The sequence below is a fragment of the Oryzias melastigma genome, linkage group LG10, assembly GCF_002922805.2.
Source record: "Oryzias melastigma strain HK-1 linkage group LG10, ASM292280v2, whole genome shotgun sequence".
NCBI classification, from domain to species: Eukaryota; Metazoa; Chordata; class Actinopteri; order Beloniformes; family Adrianichthyidae; genus Oryzias; species Oryzias melastigma.
The window spans coordinates 27928154-27944818 of record NC_050521.1 but is presented as its reverse complement, the minus strand read 5'-3'; the positions used below and the strand labels follow the sequence as shown (position 1 = coordinate 27944818).

General features: G+C 43.6%; 2 protein-coding genes across 2 annotated transcripts in view; one reads left to right on the top strand and one right to left on the bottom strand.

Moving 5' to 3' along the window:
• Nucleotides 1-1534: 1534 nt before the first annotated feature.
• On the bottom strand, nucleotides 1535-14439 carry gm2a (GM2 ganglioside activator). The gene is made up of 5 exons (XM_024260332.1): nucleotides 14433-14439; nucleotides 5319-5458; nucleotides 4221-4373; nucleotides 2424-2606; nucleotides 1535-2357 (listed from the first exon to the last, which is right to left on the bottom strand). Exons 2-5 carry the CDS (start codon nucleotides 5418-5420, stop codon nucleotides 2202-2204), a joined length of 594 nt encoding a protein of 197 aa, XP_024116100.1. The 5' UTR covers nucleotides 5421-5458; nucleotides 14433-14439; the 3' UTR covers nucleotides 1535-2201.
• shtn3 (shootin 3) overlaps nucleotides 7054-16665 on the top strand; it is a gene marked incomplete in the record, with an annotated part of 16266 nt that continues 6654 nt past the window's right edge. The window contains 10 exon segments of the mRNA XM_024260330.2: nucleotides 7054-7304; nucleotides 7460-7693; nucleotides 9631-9691; nucleotides 14655-14749; nucleotides 15288-15459; nucleotides 15529-15626; nucleotides 15731-15812; nucleotides 15883-15977; nucleotides 16067-16213; nucleotides 16286-16439. Of these exon segments, the coding sequence (XP_024116098.1) occupies nucleotides 7658-7693; nucleotides 9631-9691; nucleotides 14655-14749; nucleotides 15288-15459; nucleotides 15529-15626; nucleotides 15731-15812; nucleotides 15883-15977; nucleotides 16067-16213; nucleotides 16286-16439 (940 nt within the window).

Sequence of the window (16665 nt, the reverse complement as noted above, 5' to 3'; positions counted from 1 at the left end):
TCAGCTCCTCTTCTGTTTTATGCAGCTGAATTTTTCACTTTGATTCCAAATTCTTCTGCAGTAGAAAAGCTGCTCCTCCTCCTCCTCCTCCTCCTCCTCCTGCATCTGCACAGGTTTCCTGTTGCAGGAAGTGGCTGACGGTGAAGGTCAAAGACAGGATGTCCTGCAGAGAAAACCCGTTTGTTTCACTCTTTCTCTGAAAGCTTCATTTCTGGTCGAGTGGGCGGAGCTCTGCTCCTCCTGCTCCTCCTCCGATGGGACGATCATTGTGATGTTTGTGTTGCTGTTGTGTATCCTTGCTGTATCTGCTGAGGAGCGTCGGCCTCCAGTGAGGAGCGTTTTCCTGTTGATCCAGAGAGAATCAGTCGGAGGAGCATCAGTCTGATGGAGTCTCTGTTCCTGTCATTGTGGCTCTTCCTGTGACCTCGTTAGCAAACAAACAAAAACATTTGTTTTTATCTGGAGATAAAAGTTTGCTGGAGCTCGTCGGATGTCCTGAAAAAGTCTGTCTGTCCTCTGATCTGATGTGTCAAACAAATAAAGAACACGATCATCACGAGAAGCTGGACCAGGAGAAACGTTTGGTCCGGACAGACGGCTTTTCACTGTTTTCTGTCTTTCTGCTCCCTGTAGGGGGCGCCACAGTGAATCGTCTGTCTCCATCCATCCACATCCTCTTCTTTCTACCTCAGCATCCTTTTCCCATCATCCTCTCTGCTTCCAGAACATCAGCATCTGATCCTCTGATGGATCCGTTCCAAACAGAACCTCATCTCTCCCTGTTCCTCTGGAGTTCCTCTCATTCTCCGTTGTTCTCCAGCCGACCTTCATGCCAGAGCAAACTCTCTGGATCTTTCTGGTGTTTCGTCTTCACTCCTGGCGTCTCTGCAGGACAGACGTTAGCATGTTTCTTCTTCACGGGAGATGTTGGTTCTGAAGTGTCCTGTGTGTTGATGAAAGCACCAACAGGATCGTCTCTAAACCTTTGACCTCTGACCTTCTGCCTTCCTGGATCTTCTCGTCAAAGTCTGTCAATCACCTGAATGTGTCAAATTTGTTCAGGTTCTTGTAGAGCTGCTGGTATTCCCTCTCCCAAAGCATGATGGGATGTGTAGGCAGAGGAAAAGATGAAGTTGGTCTGATTCAGATGCTCAGACTTTGGGGAAATGCTGCCCCCTGGTGGTGAAGCGAAGGTGAAATCTTCGACGCTTTTGTCTTCCAGACCGAAAAACATTGTGTGGAGTCATCCTCATGAAGGTCAGAAGAGTTTTCCATTTTCATCTTTTTATTCTAAAACCTTCAGTTTCCTCATCAGGATGAACTGAGTCTTTATAACCTGAATGAAGATAAAGTGAGATCATAAATTTACTTTTCTGAGAGATCTGCCTGAAACTTTATTTGAACTAAATGTTCTGCACACAAAATCAAGTTTGACCCCAGAAATCTGAAAATCTCAAATCTTTAGAAACAACCAGAGAAACCTTTAGTCAAAAACTCTGAACTTTAACACAAACCAGAAGAGAAGAGGAACGGATGAAGTCAAAGTTCTTTTATTTCCACAGAAAGAAACACTTTGACATCAGAGAACAGCAGGAAGTGATGCACAATAAACTGTCAAAATAAGAGTTTCTGTTTAAGATTTCTGTATAAAAACTGTTTTGTTTCTCAGACGATAAACTTTATGGTCACATGAGGAGGTTTTGATTCAGCTGATGCTAAAACGAGGTTCTGTTTGTGACCCAGTTGGATCTGTAATGACCTGCGGTTCGGTTTGGGTCCAGAAGAAGAAGTTTCTCATCATAACTGAGGATCTTCTGGACATTTGCTGACGGTAGGAGGAACATCTGATGCATCAGCTCCTGTCTGGGTTTGGAAACGGTTCTTCCCGTTTCTGTGGTTCTCTATGAACAGAACACGTTTCGGGTTTCCTTTGAGTCCAGAGTAAAGTGCGACAGCGAGTTCGTGAAGTCCATCCGTTCATACAAACGATAAAACAGGCAGCAATAAAAAAGACAAACTTTAAAAGACGGCACCTTTAGATGAAATCTAAGAAAACTTTAAATCATTTATAAAAAAAGAAACAGTTTAACTTTTCTAACGTCTGAATTTGAAAGATTTCTGCAGCAAACTGCTTCAGCCTGATTTCCTGAAGAGCTTTTATTTTGAAAGTCTGGCTGGAAGTGGGGTTTCCGGGCGGCGCCTCAGTCGGAGTGGAGGGACAGAGCGATCTCCAGACAGCCCAGCTCCTGACCCGGAAGGCCCAGGACTCCCTGGACCGTGTACTTCCCGTTGGTCAGCCAGTACGGCAGGTCCACGTTGGGCAGGTAGAACTCGGACTGCGGCAGCGAGTACGAGCCCTGAGGAGACAGCGAGGGTTACGGAGCCGGCGGGGGGCGGAGCCTGTGGGGGGCGGAGACACTCACGGCTTTGAAGGGGCAGTGGCAGGGCAGGCCGTAGGTGTGCAGCGGCTCCGGACAGTCCTGCCCCGGCGGGATCAGCTGGTTCAGGAGGTCGCAGGCGTCCGGGTAGTGGCAGCTGCCCAGCTGGTCCAGACACGGGACCTTCACCCAGATCCCCGCCACCTCCTTCTTCAGAGTCACGTTCAGCTGAGGAGGAAGAGGAAGGAGTCTCCTTCACCTCCGTGTTAACCCTTTAAGGCGTCGCACTAAATCTTTTACACACTGTAACTTCTCAACACAATGATTCCAGTAGATTGTGAAGGAGAAAGCTGCTTCTCCTTCACAATCTACTGGAATCATTGTGTTCACGGTTAAAAAGTAAATCAAAGAACATAAACACTGGAGCTAATTATGATTCTGATGTCTCCTTTTAGGACATAGTTTCTGCAGAGCGGCAGGAGTGGATCTTTAAAAGAAAAATTAAGTTTTTAATTTCAAATAGTAACTAAAAATGAGTGAAGTTAAAAAAGTAAACTGAATTAAACTTTTTTTTAACTCAGTTTTTATAGTCTGACTAAAACTTTTGATCAGATTTCGGTGCCGTAAAAAAGAAAATCAATTATAAGTCCGTAAACACGACCAGAATCAAGAGACACTGAATTAGATTTTTCTGTTTTTGAAGAAATTCTGGGATTTTATGGAAGATGATTAGAGCCACTGAGGGGGACAAAAAGCATCTAAACGTCTTTAAATATATTTTAAAGCGCTATATAAACAAATGTATTATTATTATTAAAAATAAATAAATGGCCACAGACAATTCTGACTTTAATCTCAAAATTCTGAGAAAAAAAGTCAAAATTCTGAGATTAAAGCCAGAATTCTGAGATTAAAGCCAGAATTTTCTGTGGCCTTTTCCTTCACTGTGGCCCTAATCCTCTTCCATAAATTTTAGATTAAGAGTGCTGGAAAATAAAATAAGATTGGGCGATACATCGGGATATTTCATTTGGCGATAATTGTATAAACTTAAAATGTTGATAAGACGATGTTTAATTAATCATTTATAAGCATTTGTAGTTGCAGTGCTTAGTGTTGTGATTAATAAATACAATTTATCATTTTATTAACATGAAAGGTGTATAATCCCCCCCAAGTCATATTCTTAAAAAAAAAGTCAAAATCCTGGGATATATCGTGATACATGTATTGCGATACATTTCGTGCCCCCAGACTCTTACCTTCTATTCTAAACGGATCTTATTCTGTGTTTTCTGTACTATAAGAATCACTCAAAAGCCTAAACTTTTTTTAAATCATTTGCTCCACAAATGATGAAATAATCTGTTTTTTCTTTTTTAATCCCTGCTGACGTGACACTACTTATCACTGGACTGAGATAAAAGAGTGTCTTTTATTTTGAAAGGAAGTCGTATAAACTCCTGACGATAATTTACATTTGTCATAATTGTAACAAAAACATCAAAACTAATCATCGTTTTATTTTTTTACGGTTGAACCGTCTCTGAAACGAGGAAATAATCATCAGGTTAGGATTCAAACCGGATCAGCCGGTTCTGGAGGGAAGTTCTGGTTATGAAACCAGATGATTTTGTTTTTGTTTTGACTTTATACACATAAACGTTTATTGTTATAAATCTAATAAACAAAAGATTCTCTTTATAGTAAACTTTAAAAACAAATCAAAGTTAGATCTTTAAATGGACGATAAAGAATAAATGAACTAAAATGAGCTCTTTGGGTCACAGAGTTCTGACCCTCCAGGGCTCCCGTAGGACCAAACCTTCAGACTGAACTCACAGACAGAGGAGCGTCCAGCTCCACAGACGTGGACCCGGAGGCGGCGGCGGTCAGATCCCCCGGGATGGCGATGGGGTCTGGAGACACGCTGAGGGTCTTCAGCAGGGCCGGAGCGTCGGGCTTCCAGCAGTTCTTCCAGTCGAAGTTGGATACCTGCAGAGAACCGGGTCAGAACTTCAGGTCTGTGACACCAGCTCGCCGTCAATAACACTCAGGATTGCTGACGACTCGGCACATTCTCAGACTGAAGCAGTTTTCCTCTGAAGGACGGCTTCAGAACATCAGCAGAACCGGACCACAGCAGCTCAAACTTCTTACGAGGACGATCCAGAACATTTGAGTTTGAAATTCTACTGAAACTTTTGATGAAAAGTTTTGTTTTTGAGACGTTTTCGTTTATTTCAGCAGGTCCTGTAGGTCTGGATCGATTACTTAGGAGATTCTGCTCCGTTTTTATTCAATAACCTTTAAAAACGACTACAGAAATGTCCGTCAGAACCAGAACCGCTGAAGCCGCTTTTGAACAAAAACCGCTGACAGGAACTTTGTTCTGAACCGACCACAGTTCAGCTGTCAAACCTCACAGCCGGACTTCCTTCCTGGTTACGGCTCGGCGGAGCTTCTAAAGAAGTTCCTGCAGATCAGTTCCAGCAAATCCAGTCCAGAACCAGCCAGTCGGGACTCTGATCCGAGCTCAGAGATACCGGATCAGGCTTTTCAGATCAAACTAAATGGATCGGCTGAAGGTCAGAGGTCAGCTGATCTGCAGCAGCATCCTGGTTCTGAGGAGAAGTTCGTGAAGATCTGAGCTCTGACTTTTCTCACGATTCAACACATTTTAAAGATTTGAAAACATGAGGAGCAAAAAAAAAAAAAAGAAAAAAAATGTATAAGAGGCGGGAATAAGGTTCAAATCCCTGAAAAAGTGAATAAAGTTCCTCCTTCTTTAGTTCTTCTAAGTTATAAATCTGTTTCAAACGTTCCCGCTTTAGTTTCTGATGTTTGAGACTTTTCATGAAAACGTTAAAGACAAAAACAGAAAAAAATTATAAACGAAACAAAAAAAAGGCATCATCTGCGCATGCGCACTCCCCTCACCTGCAGGTTTTTGAACCTCTTCATTCGTGGCGGGTCTTCGTCCGCGCGGGTCAGAACCACGGACAGAACCGCCGCGAGCGCGAGGAGCAGCTTCTGCATCATGCCGCCGAACAGAACCGAACCGCCGCAGAAATGTCCTCCTCCGCGCTTCCGTATTTACGAGACACCCAGACGGTCACGTGACGCCTCTGTCATGTGACTTCCGCTCTGGAGCAGAGAACAAATTTAAAACCAGAATAAAATAAGTTTATTTGCAAATATATGACCGGGAAGGATTAAAAAAATAAATAAAATGTTTTGATTAAAAACTGAAGAGAATTCACGAACTTTTTCTGCTCCGGAAAGTGTAGTTTACAGACGGACCTGAACGTCTCATTCCATAATAAACCTTTTTTGTTCTGCAGATCTGCAAACATTAAAATATTTATAGATTCAAACAGAAACATTCATCATGTCAAAAAGTACTATAATGAAATGTACTAGAAGTCCACTTTAGTGAGGCAGTATCAAGTTTACTTCTATATATTGTTAACTTAAAATGTTCTAAAATCTGAGGAAGTATTCAGTTTACTTCCTACAACACGTCTATAGTGTACTTGTTACTTATGCTCAAGTATACTTGACCTTCAAGTGTGCGTACTTCTTCTAAGAGTTTATTCAGGAATAACTCAGATATAAATCATATATTATTTTTATATTACTTGAAACTTGTTACAAACTATGACGGTTTATCACAGTTGTATGTTTGTGTCCTTAAACCTGTTGTGAAGATTTGGGTTGTTGGTCTTCCTCAGGCTTTTAATTCTAAGATGCATTTTTTCCTTTTATTGATTCGTGAAGCCGCTTCCTCCACCAGCCAAGGAAAGTGCTGCACACAGCCTTGTACAATAGTAAACATAATAAAAAGCATGAAACCAAAGAACACCATTTTAAAACAGATATTAAAACCAACATAAATAGAATAAAAAGGTTTGCTGATTCTAAAACGCTGTAATGGAGGAACAATTCTTTTTTTAATTCTCCAGGAGTGTATGCCTCTAATAGCTGGTCAACTGATTCCATAGATTAGGAGCCAAACAACTTGTTTTTATTGTTTTTGTTCATTTAACAACAGAAATGAAACCAAAAGCAGACCAGTCACATATTATTTTCTAGTGTGAACAAACACCAGTTTATGTTTATGAGTGTCAGATGTTCCTCATTTCTCCTCAGCCGTCAGCAGAAAAACATCAGAGCTGCTCAGCTCCTTTCAGGCTTTTATTTTGGTGGTATCACATTTGAAGGCCTACTGGAGGCCTGGACACCCGGATCAGGAAAAACACAAAAACGAAACCAAACATTTATTAAACTGAAAACACATTAAAACGTTCTGGATTAAAAAAAACTCCTTTTGTAGTTGATTTAGGTCCAAACACTGGAACTTTCCTGCAGGACTGAGGCCTCCACCAAAGTGAAACCCTGAAAAGCAGACTTTTGGAATTCCATGAAAGCAGCATTGTCATGAAAATGTTGTTTTCCTGCCTTTTTTGTGTGTGTGTGTGTGTGATTTCAAAGTAATAGCTTTATAATGTGTTTCTATCAGCGCTTCCTGGCTCTTCTAAACTGTTTTCAATGTGTAGTTAAAAAGTATGTCTGCAAATCTCCTTTCAAAACTATAAAAACAAAAGGTCAAACATTTTACTATGATTTTGTGCGTAAAGCAAAAAATGAAATACAATTTTCAAAAATGCAGCTGCGCTTCCAGCCGCTAGAGGGCAGCAGCGTCTTTAAACCGTCGTTTGAACCGTAGAAGAAGTCGCGCTAACATTAGCATGCTAAGACTGCACGAAAATATGAATTCGGTTAGCTTTTACTCACTTTTATCCCACAAAATACACAAATCGTCTTAGTTTAAAGGGATAATAACATTTTAAAGATTTAATAACAGTAAATAGAGGAGAAAAAATGACGTAAAATGAATGGAGTGATTACAACCTAAAGCTACATGTACGGTTTTTACGGGAGCATTTGAACGCATCATAGTTTCCAGAAGCTTTAATTAATATAAATGACATTTAAAGTTTTACTCTTTTTTTAAGCGTCTTTGTTTAACTTAAAACAACTTTATGCGCATGCGCACTGAGTCGTTCCTTTGATTCCAGAAGGGAGGAGGAGGAGGAGGAAGGGGGATGCTGCTGCCAGGGAAAAGAGGAGGAGGATGAAGAGGAGGAGGATGTCCACCGGCAGCAGCACCGAGCGCCTCTCCATCCCATGAGCCCCGCAGAACCCAGACATGTGGACGCAGCTCCGCCGCTGAGATCCTCGCCGTAATCACCGGATCATTTCACCTCCTCGCGCAGATGGAGGGATGCGGGGAGACCGAGGAGCGAACGGAGGTGAGCGATGGAGCACGCAAACTCCGCGTTTCTCCCGCATTTCTCCTCATCCCGCGTGCATCCCGCTCAGCCTCAAACCTGCGGGCCGGGTTCCTTTGATCTGCCGGTTCCGGCCGCTTTCATTTCGCCGGCCGGCGTCCCCGCGAGGACATCAAAGAGCCCGACCCCTCCCTAAATCTCAGCCTCGCGCCTCTCAAACCGAAAAACGTCGTTTTTCTAAGGGAAAAATGAGAGAAATTATGGAATTTAAATTCTGCCTGCTGCCTCAGAAACAGCCTGGACTGGGATTGAATTTGATATTGATCAGGAATCGATCAGTTATTAAAAAGAGAATCAGGTCAGGCTTAAATGTCTCTTTGAATCACAGATCTGAGCTAAAATGTCAGAGAAATGAATAAAAATCCTGAAGGACCTGAAGGATGGAGGCTTTGGCCCACATGCGGCTCTGATTGATGCTGACTCATCTTTATTGTGGCTGACAGCCCCCCCCCACACACACACACACATGTGACCCAAATCCTCCATCCTGTGGTTTCTGTGCTGCACCTGCTCCTCCTAACCCTCTCCATGACTCATTCCGCTCACATGCGGAGCATCTGCCGCTGAAACACCAGCCGGGCCTCGCCATGCGCTGTGGGCCACATCTGACCCACATACCAGCAGCACCAGCACCGCCGCCGCCATCAGGACGGTTCTGGAGGCTCCAGGACAGCCTTCATGTTTAGACTGAAAGGAGACGAGTTCACGGAGTACAACGGGAAATCTAATGTTTAAACCTGGAAACTCTGAAAAAACGTTTTTTAATTCCTGAAATGAACTTTGACTAAACGTGTTTCTAACACGTCGTGGTTTCATCTCTAGAAGAGCCACAGACACGTTTGTACTATTCTAAAATAAAAAACAAAGTAATGTTCACTTCTAAATAAATGAGGCCATCAGCTGCAGGTTCCTCCTTCTCTCCTTTTTCTGACATTAAAGCAAACGTGGATCAGAATCCGTCTTTAGAAGACTCCCATCCATGTAAACCAAAGAAATCTGATAAAGTGGAAGTGATCGTAGTTTTTCAGAATAAAAGCTGGACTGATCGAGTTCAGGCTTTAGGATTCAGACTTTCAGCAGGATGAACTCCAGCTTTAGGTTCATCTCCTAAATGTTCCACAGACAGGACTTTGATGGACCTGTGTGTCCTCACACATCAGACGGGTTGTTGGTTCTCCAGAACTCGTTTGGACCCTAAAGGACGTTCTTGTTCATCCTCTGAAGCTCACTGAAAGAGCTTTTCCAGATGAGTGTTTAGATGTTCTGCAGAAGCTGCTGTCACTCCACTTCTGTCCTACAGAGAAGACAGACGGTTCCTCTGGTTCTGCTGGTTGACTCGACCCTCCCTGATCTCTGATCCGATGTTTCTGCTGAGGACCGAGGGGCTGATGGGAACTTCCATAAAAACATCGGACTCTTCAATATTTTCTGACCTCTCTCTTGGATCCGTGTTGTGCGGTTCTGACGGCGGTTTGTGGGTTTGGACAGATCCGTTCTGACCTCAGAGACACCCACGTCTCATCCTGAGGTTGAGGAAAAAGAGTTTCAGCGACTTTTCGGAGGACAGATGTCAAGTCAGCTGCTGGGGGGGTCAGCTTTGAGGTTTCCTCTGCAGCCGTCAGCAGATGGAGAGCGGGAATCCCGCAGGAGGAGGGAAATCTCAGTCTGTGGTCCAGAACTGCTTCTGTGAGCAGAACCGGAGGGTTTAATGGTTAGATTCCCTGAAGATGCTCCATGAGTTCAAGTTTGAGTTAGTGTCAGGAGGGCACAGGTGGAGACCCATGACTCGCTGAGCAGCAGGTCAGTGGGCGGGCCCTGCCCCCCCGCGGCGCTGTAACCGGATCTGGCGGTATCGATGACCCGCCGTCTAACAGTTTGACCTGCTGTCTCTCCTGCAGTGCAACAGACTGACGGAGGAGAGAGACGAGGCCCACCGACAGCTCAAGCACATCAAGAGAGGTGAGTCCGCTCAGCCACCGGACCGCCGTCCGTTAACGCCGACCCGGAACTGGTTCAATCCTGAGACTGGGATCTTTCAGCGAGTTTACAGGTTTAACTGATGATCAAACTGATCTTTTTATCGACAAAAACAGAAGCAAAAGTTTGAAAATATCTTTGAATGAAATGAAATCTGAAGATTTGATTTTCTTTACTGATGTACTCGTAGAAATACAACATCCAGGAATGAGTCAGCAGACAGAAAAACCAGAGGAAAGATAGAACTGCAACAATAATGTTATGATTAGGGAAATAAATCAAGGTAAATTTCTTGGACTTGATGCTAAATAATACTAAATATTTCAGAATAACCCTAAATAATGTTTAATAATACTAAATAATTCTGAATAACATAATATGACTGAAAAATTCAAAATACTGCCTCTTGATAATGTTAAATAATGCTAATTTACTTTCAGTAATCCTGAATAATGCTGACAAATTCCTAATAATTTGGATTTTTTCTTAATAATGTTGAATAATTCCTGATTACAGACTCTCTCTATTGAATGAACTGCTTCTATCTTTGGCTCTTTGCTGTAATTTCATCCGGATTCTGTTGGTGATCGGATCCAGTTTGAGGGTCGGTCTCTGTGACCTCATGTGAACCGTTCTGGTGGATGCAGGTTTAGATTTTTGACCTTCTCTGACCCTCATGGTCACTCAGACCTCCATGTTCCTGTATAGACGTGTGTTTACCTGGGAGAAGGTGTGACCTTCTTCATCCTAAAACCAGTCTGACAGCTGACACCTCCATTTCCTCCTCACACCTCCATCCGAACTGATTGGGAGAACAGGGAGGCGTCTCCATGGAAACGGTTAGTTAGCAGCAGAGAGTTTGGAGGAGCTGCTTCCTCCAGCATCCGTCTGCAGGTGAGAGCAGATGCATCAGAACTGCGTTTCCTCCTCCCAGACTGACTGAACTCGTTCAGAAACGGCGTCTGAAACAGATGTTTCTGGTTAAACGCAGGACGAAATGTGTTTCCTGAGTTTGAGGAGCTGAGAGTCTGACCTTCAGAGAAGAAATCTGCTGAGCTGCAGTGAACTACCATCACCTAAAGATCCTGAAAACCTTCACATCGCCCAGTTTTCTTATAGCTCCGCCCCCTTCAGTGTGAAACGAACCTTTACTCTTCCTGTTAAACCGCGAACACGTCAGAAACGATTCCATCGATCCTCCTACTGTCACAGAGGAGGAATTCAGTCGTTTCTGCAGCAGCAACGAATAAAAACGCAGAAGAAAACAAACCTGCAGGACGACAGGGTGAAAGGATGTTTAAAGCATCTTCATGTGGTCGGCAGGAAACCACAGAGGTTCAGACTGTGGCGTTGAAAGCGTTTATGGGCTTTGTGGGCGGAGCAAAGAAACTAGAGGTTACCAGAGGCGATGTTCTGACTAAATCCAGGACTCGGACGTTTCTGAAAACATGTTTTTAGACAGAGAAGTGTGAAAGACGATCTTTATCTCCTCAACCCTCCACAGTTCTGATGTTGAAGCTGAACTGTCAGTTTCCTGATGTTACTTGGAGGTTTCTACTCCTGAATTCTGACCACAAACATCCGGATTCATGTTCATGGAGCAGATGAACGTCTGACGCTCTCGCCTCAGACCAACAGCAGACTCACCTGCTGCCGGTCCCAGTCTCAGGTTTCAAAACTCCAGATGAGTCGATGAACCTGAGAGCAGCTTAGCGTCTGCAGAGCTCCTGTTACCACTGATGCATTGTGGGACGAATGTTGATGCTGTGGGGCGCATCGTCCCGTGGTGGAGGTGTAGAGTTACCGTAAACCGGAGCGCTCAGAGCGGACGGCTTCAGGAGAGCCGATGGACGCCACGGCAACGGCGGCTTTGAGTGAAGGTCGTTGAGGCGTCTTCGCCGTCAGCGGAGGCGGATCCTCCTCCTCCTCATGAGGAGTCTGGTCTCTCCTCCATTCACTCACTCACCCCCCTCCCCCAGAGGGAACAGCAGTCGCTCTTGTCGTGTTATTCCCATGAATGATTCAAGTCTCCTCCATGAATTATTCAGGAGAGAGGAACGTGGGGGGGTGAGAGGAAGTTACCGTTTCTAACCGACCGGCGGATCCTCAAACGGGATCCTCTGAGGAATAGTGTCTGCTATAGATCACTAAAGATCATCAGTGTTCTGAACACAATCCTGATGACGTCACCCGTTTAAAAACCAGATAAACATGAAGATTTTCTGAAGACTCATAATGAATCGCAGAGTTCTGAGGAGGAAAACTGTCAGGATTTGATAAAAGATAAATGAATACATCTTCATTCAAATGAAAAATCATTCAAATGCAATGCATTCTGGTCTATATTCACCAATCAGATGCATAAATGCTCACTGGTTTTTGCAGAGCGTTTACCCTCTTTGGACACATTTAAGACAATCCTAAACAAAAAAAGTTTTAATAAAGTGGATATAACTCTGACATCTCGTGGATCTCTGTTTTCAGATTATGATTTTTAGCTGCCATTGATTCTGCTACCAGATCCTCTTAAAATGTAGAGAACTAACCAGGAGGTAGTGAAGGAAATCAGACTCAATTTTAGTGTTTCTATTAAAACCAAAGTCAAAAAAATGTATCAAAATTTAACAGTTTAGATTAGAAAATGTGTTTGTGCAGAAGAGTTCTTTCATTCTTTCACATGTTTTAGTCAAAAATGCATAAATTACATTTAAAAATGAAATGTTTTGGATTCTCTGTGTGGAGCACGGTGAACAGAAATAAATGATATTGAAACACAGATTTATATTGTTTTTGATTAGAATGAATGTTTTGTATTTTTGTTGTTCTGATTTGTTTTTAACTGAAGTTTTTTAATGTTAACTTTAATGACGAAAAACTAAAACCTGGTTCTAAACTGTGAGAACTTCTGCAGGACGGATGATGACCAAACAGAAACATTTCTGAGGAAAAAAAATGTTTTTTTTCCCTTTAAATAGTGTCTTGATATTTCTTATAGATTAGTGTTACATTTGGAAGATAAAATATATAAATAGTTCTACTATAATCTCTGTATTTTTACTCCCTGGACTTCAGTTAAAATTCCTCACAGATGAAGGTGGATGATTGCTGGATTATAATCTCATTCTGAGTGAATGAAAGTCAAATTCAGAGGAAAACTGACGAGTCGTGAAGACTCTTTTAGATTTCACCAGTTTCATGTTTCTAAAAAAATAAAAAGTTTTGTTTTTAGTCAATTTTTAAAATGTTCCCATGAGGAAGTCTCAGCATGCTAATCCAGATTTAAAACAAAATGTAAACGTTACGCTACTCGTGTAAAAAATGAAAATATTAATTGTAGAGTATTATTAAAAAGACCAAATGTAAAAGAATAAAAGCATAAATATAAACTAAAGTTAATCATGTTTATGAGGCTTTATTTATGGCTAAAACATTATTGTTTTAAGCTTTAATACTTTAGACATTATTAACTAACTTGTTAATGTATAAATGATGCTAAGTAATTGGATGAGGTAAATATTAATGAAGGTTTTGTAACACATTAAGTAATGTTGAATAATAAACAGATGCCTGCTCACAAATACATTTAACAAAACACTTAATAATGTAACTCACAGTATCAAATGTCTGTTAACACGTTAAAAAGGTTCATTAATGTTTAATTATGCATGAACAAAGGGTCTTTGTAGTGAAGTTTTACCAACATTGTACTTGATACAATCATAAATATAAGGTACTAATGTGTGAACTAAATAAAACTGTTTTATGATGTAAACACTGTAACATAAACATGTTAGCATGTAAGCTAACTGCTGCAGTTATTAGCATAGAATTCACTCTAAATGAAACTTTTTTTAAATCAGATTTTGTGACATTTCTGCTTTTTTTAACCCAAACAAAAAGTCTCGTCTCTCTAAAAGCTGAGAACTGAAGACTCTGAAGCTCCTCCCACAAACAGCAGCACCGTAGCTGAGGCGAGCAGCTGACGAGCAGAGGATGATCTGCTGTGGCGTTCGGGCTGCAGCTCAGAGCGCCGACTCGGTTATTCTGCAGAAACCACAGAGTCCACAAACATCAAACTGTGACTCAAAGGCTGTTCAGACCAAATCCTTTCATCTCAGCACAAACCTGCAGCTCTGATGCTGACGAGACGTCCGTCTGTCCACCTGCTGCTGAAACATCTACAGGAAATAAAACTTCAATGACCTTTATCGAGAAAGAAACGAAATCAAATCAAAGACAACGAGATTCTAACAAGCAAATAAAATAAAGCCTGAAGAAACAGTAGGAGAGCTAAGACAATGTGAAAAACAGGAATAATGGTCGTTGGGCAGCAGCTCAAACACCTGCAGAGGGTTCAGGAGGTGTGTTCAGGAGAGGAGGAGGAGCTGATCTCGGAGGACTCCTCTGACAGCTTCAGCTCCTCTTTCATCAAACGTCTGTCTTCAGCTCCCTCCCAGGACGGAGCTGCCAGACGAACAAGAACGTCTCCTCAAACTGTTCTATCGTTCTAAAGGCACAAAAATCATTTTGATTTTTCCCTTTAAAGCTTGAAAGTCGTCCACAGAGAACTGTTGTCACGGCGAGGAACAGGAACCGTTTATGCAGCTTTGATAGAAAGGACTTCTTTGAGAAACACAAACGTTCTCCAGAGGAGAAGATGAAGAACTGAAACTAAACTCAAACTGAGCTTCTCCCTACCTGTCAGCTGAAATCTTCCACAAACCTTCTTCTTCTTCGGTTTGTTGTGGAGTATATAGATATTTAGAGAAAATTAAGATCAAAATGTAATTTCTAATTGTAATTCAAATTGTTGTGAATCAGGAGCAGATTAGTTTGAAAAAGCTCATTTTAGTGACGTAGAAAAGCTCCCAGCTCCGCCTCTTCCTGATGCATCCACAAGCAGACAAACCGATCCACGACCGTCTCTGTTTGTGTCCTCTTCCAGTGTCTCAGATGGTGATCGAGGAGGTGAGCGTCCTGCAGACTCAGCTGGAGATCGAGAAGTCGTGTCGGGAGAATGCGGAGGCGCTCGCCACTACGGTGTGTGTCGCACGCGCTCAGTAGTCCACCGTGTGAGATCAGCGTGATCACATGACATCAGCAGATGAGGACGAGCAGAACGACTCTGCAGGGAGGAACTGAAGAGATCATCTGATCAGGATCAGAGACTGATGTTAAAATGTTCTGTCACAAATATTAACGATAAAGCAGCAAATCAAAGACTCCATTTCCCACAATCCTCCTGACTGAGAATCCTCTGGATGAACGTCCAGAGGAAGGATCCGTCCAACAGAAACTTCAGACTTAGACCGACTGGAGAGTTTTAGAGAATGATGTGATGATAAGGAGATATCTAGTCGTGGTTCACCAGATGCATTCTGGGAGTTTTCTTTCATTTTGAGATGAGATAAATCAGGTTTGTTCCTGTTGTCCTACATTTGTACAGAAGCCTTTAGCCGTCATTTTGAGCTTGGATCCATCTGGGTTTGGACCGGGTTCCGCCTTTTTCCCGCTGACTGCCTCTAACGCACCGTGAGGCGTTCAGGAGCCATGACGGATGTTTCTGTGTCACCTGCAGCTCAGCTGTGAGAACCGGAAGCTGAAGTACCTGAGTCTGTCCTCGCGGCCTTGTCTGGACGAGCTGCTGCCCAGCATCTCCGACTGCATCGCCCTCGAGACGGACGGAGACTCGGCAGAGGTCGCCGACGACAGTCCGGACGCCTTCTCACAATGCCAGCAGCAGGTCAAAGGTAGGAGGGGCTCCTCAGAGCATCAGACACTCTCCGTCTGGTACCTGAAGGTCCGGGTGTGTTCCTCAGAGCTGAGGGAGACGGTGAGCAGCTTGCTGGAGGAGAAGAGGAGCTTCCTGTGTCAGATCCACGAGCAGCAGCAGAGGATAGAGGAGCTGAGCTCACAGGTGAGGAGCAGACGGTTGCACAGCTCCACGCCGACGGACGCCGCTGACCTCCTGACGCCGCTGACCTCCTGACGCCGCCAACCTCCTGACCTCTGTGTCTGCAGGCAGAGAAAGACCAGGCGGAGATGAAGCAGCTCCGTGAGACGATGGAGCAGCAGAGCAGGAGCATCAAGAGGTTCAACAGAGGTAAAAAGGAGGAGCAGGAGGAGGAGGAGGCGGAGCTTCTCCTGGTCTTCACGCTCCGTTCTGTCTGCAGTCTCAATGATGGCCACTCAGGAGTACGAGGGCATGAAGGAGCAGCTGGACCTGGAGCAGAACCTCAGGGTTCAGGCTGAGACCTATGCACACGAGGTGGGCCAAGCCAGCATCCCTCCGCCGCCGTGCCTCACCATTGAGGGTTTTTGCATGAACGTCCAGGTTTGATTCTGTCAATCCTGCAGATGCTCGTGAAGCAGAAGGAGGCCAGCAGGCAGAGCATGCTGCTGCTGCAGAGCGCCGAGCCCAGCGTCCAGCTGCTCAAAGCTCTGGAGGACGTCGCTGCCGTCACCAAAACCCTGGAGGAGGAGCGACTGCAGCACCAGCAGAAGGTTCTAGGAGGAGGATGACCTTCACAGGTCACAGAGAAGCAGAAGATCAGTGATGCTGTGGGATGTGTGCAGGTCCAGAACCTGGAGGCCCAGCTGGAGCAGAGCTGTGTGAAGAAGCAGCTGGAGGCTCTGCAGAGGCAGCTGGAGCTGCTGGAGGTGGAGAAGAAGGAGGTGGAAGGACAGCTGGAGGAGGCGGAGAAGAAGAGCCGAGAGCTGGAGGACAGAGGTGAGCCGGAGAGTCCTCCACGACGGAAAATGTTTATAATGCTTACGAAATGTTTAGAAAATGTGGAAAAAGGAAGTTCAACAAATAATTTTATTTAAAAATTATGAAAAATATACACAAAACCCAAAATTTATAAAGAAATAAGTTCTTGATAAATCCCATTTCTATGTAAATATTCTCAATGATCAGAGTTCTGAAGGAGAACCTTCTTCTCCTCCTTTTGCTC

Bases quoted from the DNA above. Each gene is read 5' to 3' on its own strand.
- gm2a (XM_024260332.1), bottom strand. From the start codon at position 5,420: ATGATGCAGAAGCTGCTCCTCGCGCTCGCGGCGGTTCTGTCCGTGGTT. The intron at 4,374-5,318 runs GTGAGGGGAGTG...GGTTCTCTGCAG, and splicing joins AGAGGTTCAAAAACCTGCAG to GTATCCAACTTCGACTGGAA. The intron at 2,358-2,423 runs GTGAGTGTCTCC...CTGTCTCCTCAG, and splicing joins GCCACTGCCCCTTCAAAGCC to GGCTCGTACTCGCTGCCGCA.